Raw genomic sequence first — 10,214 nt, 5'->3', positions numbered from 1 at the left:
TTTGCTGCTGACAACCAAAACCAGCTGATCACATGCTCAAGAAGGACCATCAGCCTTTGAAGACCAAAGGACCATTGAGCATGTGATCAGCTGGTTTTGGTTGTCAGCAGCAAAACTGGTTGATCCACTCTGAGAAGGTGCTATTTAAGAGACTGAGCTGAATATAGCACCTCAGACTGAGGAAGTCTCTCGGATGAGAGACGAAACGTTTCAACATTTTTTTGTTGTTTTGCTTTGTTTCATTTTTTTGAATGTCCAGAGGACCAGATTTAACATTTTTAGATTTTTCTACCTGGATTATTGAGCATGCATCAGGATGCTATGGTCCCTTCAGTCCATTTTTCCTGCACCAGGCGGTCATGTTCTTGCAAGGTGTCCATCACCATAGACAGTCCACTAAGTCTGGTGCCTTGTGCTGGACAACCTCCCGGCCACCCGCCTGACATGTCATGTTCCAGGGTATTGGACAGCTCGCCGGACCTGCCACAGCCTGTTGGACAGTCTCCCGGCCGCCCACCGGATCTTCCCCAGCGTTTTGGATGGCATCTCGGCCGCCCCCCTAAACTCGCTCCTAGTACTGGACGGTCACCCGCTGGATTTGCCCCAGCATTTTGGACGGCCTCCTGGCCGCTTGTCAGATTTGCCCCAGCATTTTGGACAGCCTCCCGCCCGCCCCCCTGAACTCGCTCCTAGTACTGGACGGCCTCCCGGTTTTGACCCAGAGTTTTGGATGGCCTCCCGGCCACCCCCTTGAACTCGTTCCTAGTACTGGACGGTCTCCTGGCTGCCCGCCGGAACAATAACCGCACAGACTTTTTTGTGTGTTCCCCTGTTTGTGTCTAGTTAGTTCCCTGATTTTGTTTTTTGTCAGTTTGTTATTGTCATGTTTTGTCTTGGCCCTCCATCTTTACAGTTCCTCCCTCCACCCACCCAAGTCTTTTTTTTTTTTTTTTTGGGGGGGGGGGGGGGGGGGGGGGGTAACTGTAGGGATGGCGCCATCTTGTGGGCCTTCCCTGTCTGTGCACCATTGTGTGCATCTCATTATTCTTGATTAATTCCATCTTCCGTTCCCAGATGTTTATAATCATGTCCTGTCTTGTCTGTGTATTTAAGCCTGTCTGTGAGTCTTGTCCTTTGTCCGTCATCGTTGGGTCTTCCTTGTCCTGTACTGATGTGTCCTGTCATGTTCCAGTCCCCAGAGTGTGAGTTGCTGCCACGTCAGCCATTTTGGATTATTATTAAATATCTATATTTTGGTACCTCCTACATCCAGAGTCCTGTCTGCAACTATTGGGTTCGCTCCTTGCCTGATAAATACAGACAATGCCATGATCTCCAGCTGTCACTGGAACGGTTCACAGCCGAGTGTGAAGCAGCTGCGATGAGAATCAGCAGCTCCAAATCAGAGACCATGGTCCTCAGTCAGAAAAGGGTGAACTGCTCTCTTTGGGTCAAGGGTGAGATTCTGTCTCAATTGGAAGAGTTCAAATGTCTTGGGGGTTTTGTTAACAAGTGAGGGAAGAATGGAGCGTGAGACTGACAGATGGATTGGTGAAGCCTCTGCAGTATTGCAGATTCTGTGATGGTCCATTTTGGTGAAGAGGGAGCTGAGCTGTAAGGCAAAGCTCTCTGTTTACTGGTCGGTCTACGTTCCTGCCCTCATTTATGACCATGAACTATGGATAGTGATAGAAAGAATGAGATTGTAGATACAGGCAGTTGAAATGAGTTTCCTTCACAGGGCAGCTGGGCTCTCCCTTAGAGATTGGTTGAGAAGTTCAGTTATCTGGGAGAGACTCAGAGTAGAACCGCTGCTCCTCCACATTGAAAGGAGCCAGTTGAGGTGGTTCGGGCATCTGGTTAGTATGCTTCTTGGGTGCCCTAGGGGGAACTTGGAGCATGTCCAACTGGGAAGAGACCTTGCAGGAAACCCAGGACATGCTAGAGATACTATGTCTCTCAGTTGGCCTGGAAATGCATTGGGGTCTTCCCAGAAGAGCTAGAAGAGGTGGCTGTGGAAAGAGATGTCTGAACTTCCCTGCTCAAGCTGCTGCCCCCGAGACCCAACTTTGGAACAAGCAGAAGATAATGGATGGATGGGACAGTTCAGGTTTTAATGATCAAATTGTACTGTGTATGACCTTGACCATGTCTTTAAGTGTCATCAAGAAGTGATGTCTCTGCTCCTTGCCGACAGGGAACAAGTTGATTTTGTTGTAAAGATCTCGCAGCTCTCTGGCTCTGATGGTGTGCGGAGTGTCCATCTGGAGAAGATGACCATTAGCTGCTCGCCACTGATGAGGAGCTGCAGACTAGACCACAAATATGAAAGCATCAGTACTGCTGCGGGTTAAGTGTTTACAGTATGAGGTAATGTAGCATTGCAACAAAGCCATGAATATTTGGAAAGAAAAATATATTTGGGATTTGGGTTGAAAACTACTGGTACTTGGTGAACAGTACACAACAAGGGTACAACATGAATGAAGGTAGACAAAAACATAATGTGCCCAACATAGAATACAGATTTCAAGACATGCACACAAAAAACGTGTAATTTTTAAAAAAATGGACACAAACATGGCCACACATTTCTTTGTTCGCAAAGATTCATAGTTCAATGAATGTTGTCAGACTGAGGAAGTCTTTTGGATCAAACACGAAACGTTTCTACATTTTTTTGTTGTTGTTGTTTTGTTTTGTTTTTTTGAATGTCCAGAGGACCAGATTTAACTTTTTTAGATTTTTCAACCTGGATTATTGAGCATGCATCAGGATATTCAATGAATGTTCTTTTTTAGGCTGTATCCGCTTCAGGGATCACCAAATTGAGTCATCCTCCTCAAACTCACTTTCACTTCCGGCGAGCTGATGGACGGCAGCTCCCTCTGGCTTCTCTGCAGTCTTTTATCATCAAACTGACCCGTTTTTTTGAACCGGACTAAAGTTGGTTGCCCTTCCAACTGAATTCGGTGTTCAGTGACTCAGAGAGCCAGACGGGACCGTCCATAAATATATTTTGGTCCAGGACCGGCTGCTCCCACTTCACTGGTCACTCTGACCGCACCCTGCCGACCAGGTGACCCCTCGAGCTGGGGAGTCGTTGCATGAAGGTCTGGTGTTTTTCCTCTCTCTCTAGACCCCATTGTACTTCTCATCTGGACCTTTGTGGTTCTACCTGGTTCCGACAATAATCGCCAGGTGGTATTTCACGGGTTTTCTGCTGGACTGGCCCTTGTGGTGTCTTTATTGGTGTGGGAGAAGTGTACCTGTGACCCCCCCAAACTGGACCAGACCAAACCGAGGTGGCTGTGGGGGGACTTCGTCTTCAACAGAGCCAGTCTCAGCTTTAGTGAGCAGCCTGTCACTTTTAACAAAGGACTGTCCACCTCTGTGGAGTCGTTGTGTTCACCTGGAGGAGAGCTGTGGAGCGCCATAGCCGGACCAGAGCAGAACACCGGACCGGACCAGTGACGACTTTAGCCTCAGCCTCTCCAATCAGTCTCGTTTTTCAACGGGGGTGCCTCTCGTGCTGTCGGGTGCGGAGGTGACGTGCAGAGAAGCGTTTGAGCAGAGTGAAGGAGCAGCGAGGAGGAGCAGGGCTGCGTGGTGCTCGAGATAAGTTCGGAGTTTGCATCTGAGTTGCTACAGGCCTCCATCCAAACTCACCTGGATAATAATTATTTTATTCCGGATCACGCTGTTGTCCCCTCTTAACCTGAAACGAGCTAGGACCGTGCCTTTCACTTCAGGGGGATTTTCTGGCAGCTCACTTTGCTATTTGCTACAAATTATCTGTTTCTGTTTCTGCCTGTTGGTTCTGCACACATCTTCTGTTTCTCATGGGAGCATCCATCCATCTTCACAGGGGGGCCGGAGCCCCCTTCAGCCCAACTCAAACTGCAGTTGGTCCACCTCGTCGGGTTTGTTTGCCCATTGTGACGTTTTATGGTCTGAGACTTTTCTGCACTGTTCATATTATTGTCACTATTTTCAGATCTCAGACTATCTGGAGTCACTGAATCTTGTTAATACACCTGGATCTGCCCATCATTGCAACTTTCACTGTTTTTGGGTTCTGAATGATTGCGTCTTCATTAATGTTTCTCATGGTTCAATTATGGGGGCTAATTGTCACAGCGTTAACTCCTATAATTACACATCAGTCACAAAAAACTCAAGAAAATGTCTGATAATAATGTTGTTACTGCTCTCAGGGATTCAGCCCAATCCTAGACCCCCCACTAATTACAGCACACCAAATGACTTTAAGAATGTTTCTGGACTTAATTTTCTGCATGTAAACGCACATAGCCTTCTGAAAAAACTTGATGCTTTGAAAATTCTGGTCAGTTCTTCTGGGGCAGATGTAATCTTCATCTCTGAAACCTGGCTCAACAAATCTGTAATGAATAATGACCTGGCAATCAATGGATTTAACATCTACCGCTGTGATCGTTAAACAAGGGGCGGAGGAGTCGCTGTTTACATCAGAGATTCTCTGGTTTCTAGTCTTGTGTCTACTGAAACAATTCCTAACCAAACTGATGCCTTGGTTGTAAACATCACTTTGAATGGAGGCCAGATTTTATCTGTAGTCTGTTGTTATCATCCACCTTCAGCAACACCTGAGGCTCTGCCCTACCTGTTGGAATTCCTTGTTAATTTAAAATTCAAAGAGATCTTTTTGGCAGGAGATTTCAACGTTGACTGGGGTAAGTAGACCCCCCTCTGTGATAAATTCAAGGAATGTTGTCTGTCTCTCATTCTTACCCAATTGATCAAGTCCCTGACAAGATAAAACAAAAACCGTCCTGAAAAGTCCTCCATCTTAAACCTGTTTCTAACAAATATGCCTCACAAATTCCCTGGTAAAGGTGTATTTGCCAACATTTTGAGTGATCATTGTGTGACAGCGACTCTGAGAGAAATTAAACTTCCACCTTATAAACCCAGATTAATTCAAAAAAGGGATTCAATTCAATTCAGTTTATTTATATAGTGCCAAATCACAACAAAGTTGTCTCGGGGCACTTTATAGAAACATTCGCATACATAAAAGCCAATTAGTAAAGTTCTCTATCTAAGGAATCCAGCAGACAAGTTGAATCTTGGCTTCGTTACAGTCTCCCATCCTGAGCAAGCACAGTGGAGACAGTAAAAAGGAAAAACTCCCTTTTAAAAGGAAGAAACCTCCAGCAGAACCAGGCTCAGGACAAGTGGCCATCTGCTTTGACCGGCTGGTGAAGAGGACAGGAAGGAGAGACAGACGAACATAGAATAGTAGGTCCAGGTATAGGTCCAGGTGTATCTGAAAGACAAAAAAAAAACATGTTAAGGATAGAAAAAATAATTACAAATACAAAACAGGTTGAGCAGAGTAAGTAAAGATAGTAGTAGACTGAAAAGTGTGGTCAGTTTGTCCTCCAGCAGTCTAAGCCTATAGCAGCATAACTAAGGGACAGCTCAGGAAACCCAAGCTGACCCTAACTATAGGATTTAGTAAAAAGGAAAGTCTTAAGCCTAGTTTTAAAACTGGATAATGTGTCAGCCTCACGGACAGAGATTGGAAGTTGGTTCCACAAGAGAGGAGCCTGATAACTGAATGATCTGCCTCCCATTCTGTTTTTGTAAATTCTAGGAACCACAAGTAAACCTACAGTCTGAGAGCGAAGTGCTCTGTTAGGAAAATATGGAACAATAAGATCTGTAATATAAGATGGAGCCAGGTTGTTGAGAGCTTTGTAGGTTAGAAGTAAGATTTTGAATTCTATTCTGGATTTGACAGGTAGCCAGTGGAGAGAAACTAAAACTGGAGAAATATGATCTCTCCTACTAACTCCAGTTAAGACTCTGGCAGCAGCATTTTGGATTAACTGAAGACGTTTTAAATAATTATTTGGACTTTACAATCTACATACATAATGTAGGTAAAAACATCCCTAATGCATCCATACATTTCTATGCTGACGACACAGTTGTTTATTGTCGAGCTAAAACTGTTGATAAGGCTTTCCAGCTTTTGAAATCTGCATTCAACAACATCCAGACAGATTTGTTCCGCCTCAAACTTGTCCTAAATGCTGACAAAACCAAAGGGATGCTTTTTTTCCAAATAGCAAGTTGGTCCCAGAAATTCTTCCTCCGATTTTATCCTCAAATGGTATCCCGATTGAGTTTGTTGATTCCTATAAATATGTGGGTATCTTGGTCGACTCGCATCTCTCTTTTAAGCTCCATGTGGAAAACTTGGTAAAGAAACTGAAAGTTAAACTGGGTTTCTTTTTCAGAAACAGATGCTGTCTAACCCTGAACGCTAGGAAACACCTTGTATCTGTGAGTTTCCTTCCCTCCATTGATTACGGTGACATTATTTACATGAATGCTCCTACAAGAACCCTGCAGATGTTGGATGCTGTCTATCATGATGCACTAAGATTCATAACTGGCTGTGATTATTGTACCCACCACTGCACCCTGTATTCACTGGTTAACTGGACATCATTAATTTCACGCAGACTCTCTCACTGGTACATTTTCATCTTTAAATCACTTCTTGGTCTGCTGCCTTCATACATCTCCTCCTACATGTCTCTGTGTGAGTGCAGCTACAGCGTGCGCTCTCAGGACATTATTACCTGCAGTGTTCCCTCAGTGAGGACTGAACTAAGCTAAAGGGCCTTCTCCTACTCCACTCCTGTTTCCTGGAATATCTTACAAAAAGATTTGAAGCTCTCGACCTTGACCTCTCTAAGTGGCTTTAAGAATCTCTTGGACTCCTGGCAGGGACCAATGCTGACATGTTCCTGTTTTTAGTTTTCTACATTCACCTTAGAATCTAGCTGTTCTTTTTTTTAGCCATCCTATTTGTTAAAAAAAAAAAAAAACTGGAATATGACTTTTTATAACTGTTTATTGTTGTCACTGTTGTCCATTGTTTTCATCATTCTTTGTTGAAATCAGGTTTCTCTTATAAATGAGTCCTCGAGACTCAATGGGATTTACCTGTCTAAAAAAAGGTTGAATTTTACTCTGTCCTCTGTGTCCTATGTCCTCACTCTGTCTTCTGCATCCTCTGTCCTCACTCTGCCCTCTGCCCTCATTCCAACTACACCCATGTTCTCTCTAACTGCATTTGTATATCTCCTCTTTGTCTTTTTTTCTGGCAGTTGCATTTCTAACATTTTTCTACCAAAATACACACTGTCCATCCCCTGGACATGTCCAAAGCACTGTCGCTCCTCTGGACATGTCCAAAGCACTGTCGCTCCTCTGGACATGTCCAAACCACTGTTCCTCCTCTGGACATGTCCAAACCAACTCAGTCTGGCCTCTCTAACTTTATCTCCCAGTTGTTTAACCTGCGCTGTACCTCTGATGATCTCATTGTGGACTGCCTACCAAAGCAGCCCCTATTATTATCCTCCTGGAAAGGAAATTGCTCTTCTATCAACTTTAATGCAGCCCAAACCGCACCGTGTACCCCAATAAATTTTATATACAAACGACGGGCTCAGCACCATGATGTGTGCTATTACTTTTATTGGCATTTCAAGTTACCATGGCAACGTTATTTGCAAACAAAAACACAATTTCTCTCATTGAAGAATGCCTGACAGAACACTTCTCACACTCACAGTTTTTCTGAATTGTTTACACACAAATTCTGGTACTTGAGACACAATGACCACAACATGTAACTCATGCACCAACTCCCTGAATCAATTCTGCTAAACTACAAGCACAATTTCTGCTTTATTCTCAAATTGCAGTTCTAAAACACACTTTTTTCAAAACACTACACACAATTATGCTGCATTTGGCACAATTTTCATGAATAAAATCTCTTGTTTTCACAAGAAACACACTGTTATTCAAAATTCTAAAATGTATTACCCTACCATGCACACTGACTGATCACATCAGCAAACACCGTTCACACATTTGTACAATTAGCTATCAGAGCTTTAGCACAAAAGGGCAACAGGTGAGGTCTTCTGTTTTGGAGCAATAGATGCCAACATTAGAAATAGGCAGAGCCTGGACTGAGAATAATTCAATTCATTTCAAAAATACTTTATTAATCCCAAAGGGAAATTATTTGTTGTTGTAACTCGTTATCTTTGTTTCATTAAGATACATCATAGATGCTGATGGCTGTAGGCAGGAAGGATCTCTTATAAAGGTCCATCCCACAGTGGATCCTAAAAAACTGGCTGCAGATGCCGTCCAATCCGTCCACCAAGACTCGGCTGGCCTCTCGGTTCCCCCAGGCTGTAGGACCGCCCGAATGCTGGTCAGAACTCCTCGTCGCTGCGGACAGCCAACTGTAGGTGCAGAGGGACGATCCTGTCCTTCCGCTATCATGAGCCGTGTTTCCTGCTAGTTCCAGGATCTCAGTGGTCACTCGAGCACAGCTGGCAGGTAGATGAAAATGCATCCACAGAACATCCTTTTCAACTCTTTTGAGATTTGGTGCTGTAGTTTAGATATTATTTGAGCCTTTAAGATGTTAATCAGCTGCTGCTGGTTGTAGAAAACTGCCTTGTTGCCATGGTTATGCATCACAACAACTGTCCAAAACTAAAAAAAGTTTCAGTAAAAATCCTTCCAGCTGCACAGCATCTGATACCAGAGGAAACAGTCATCCAAAAAATGTGATTTACATCCAGCAAAAGAGGAATTAAAGTTTCCAAAAGCAAAATCTCTGAATAAAAGTAACAGAGCTGCTCCAACATGCAGCCACCTTGAGCGGCGCAATTCTAGAGGAGTAAAACGGGGAGGATGAGGACGAGGAAGGCCAAGCACCATAATCTCTGATTAGATCTGAGCCACTTTGGTTGACCATGTGCCCAGCCATGGTCTAACAATGAAGGAGGTTGGACAAAGAGCACAGCCACATTTGAGCATTTACACTGTAGCATCCATCATCTGGACTTTCCAAAATACAAACAGGAAAGAAATCTACTCTCACTAGAAAACTGCCATACTGCATATCAGTATTGTACTCAATGAGTACAGTACTGCCTTTGGACATTTCTGTAGGACTGTTAAAATGAAGTATGCTTCAGGTATTTGTGAAAGGTATTTCTACTTTGTATTCCTACACAGTGTATAGAGTATTTTACTATTTGTATTGCATAACTGAAAGATTACCAAAACAATGTGGACGGGAACGTCTTCTGTCTCCTCAACAGGAAATTGAAATTGTGAACATGGTCCTAGATAATAACGCCATAACATTTATGGCAAATACAAACAAAAATAATAGAAAACATTGAGATATTTCAAAATATCATTAGGGTAAGCTTATAAACACTGTACCATGTTTTGAGCAGAAATAACCTGAGGATGAATGAGGTGTACAGGGTGCCATTTGAACACAATGCAGAAAGAGTCACAGAATTGCGATATAACTGTGCAAGTATTCAATATACTCCACAATTGATACATAACCTCAACATTATATACTGTACAATAAATTGTTCATATTTCAGTATTGTACAAAAAAAAAAATATATATATATATTCTCTGATGAGATTGCAAATGAGGTAACGCCTGTTGTGTCAAAGCAAGCTCTGAAGTAGGCCATGTGCTTGTTCATGTGTTTTCTCCCTTCTGCAGAAGAGAAATAAATCTTGCTATGTGTTTTTAACAAAGTTCTCAGTCTGCTAAATTTTATTGAACAACAAAGTTTGATAAAACTCCACACTTCAACAATGTCATTAAGAACCTTCAGTGAAGCAGTGGTTGTGCTGTGTTGTTTCCTGAAACAAGATTGATGGAGAGGTAATATGTTAAATGAGTCCAGGTAATTTTTTATTTGAGAGTTTATCAGTTTTTCTAGAACCTTGGCTAAAATGCAGAGTTTAGAGATTGGTCGATAGTTGTTCAGTGAGGTGGGGTCACCTCCCTTCAGCAAAGGTAGAACAAAGGTTGTTTTCCAAGCATCTGGAATTGAGTTTTGTCTTATGGAGAGATTGAAGATGTGGGTCACAGGGACAGTGATGATATGAGCAGCCAGCCTTAAGAAATAATGTGGAAGTTCATCTGGACCTGCAGATTTTTAGGATCAAGATCTTTTAACAGTGACTGAGAATGGAGAAAAAGAGAAGGTGTGATTAGCTGATGATTGACTTGTAGGAGGGATTTGATTTGTAGAAGTTTGATTAAGTGAAGTGGCTGATTTTCCATTAGTAACTGTGTCAAATAA

At 43.0% G+C, this 10,214-nt stretch overlaps 1 protein-coding gene across 1 annotated transcript in view; it reads right to left on the bottom strand.

Moving 5' to 3' along the window:
- iqub (IQ motif and ubiquitin domain containing) overlaps positions 1 to 10,214 on the bottom strand; it is an 85,439-nt gene that overhangs the window by 64,173 nt on the left and 11,052 nt on the right. The window contains exon 2 of the mRNA XM_037683756.1: positions 2,142 to 2,312. Coding sequence (XP_037539684.1) covers positions 2,142 to 2,312 — 171 coding nt within the window. The remainder of the gene's footprint in view (positions 1 to 2,141; positions 2,313 to 10,214) is intronic.

This window comes from Nematolebias whitei, chromosome 10, assembly GCF_014905685.2.
Source record: "Nematolebias whitei isolate Nwh7 chromosome 10, NemWhi1, whole genome shotgun sequence".
Classification (NCBI taxonomy): domain Eukaryota; kingdom Metazoa; phylum Chordata; class Actinopteri; order Cyprinodontiformes; family Rivulidae; genus Nematolebias; species Nematolebias whitei.
This window is presented reverse-complemented; position numbering and strand designations above follow the sequence as displayed.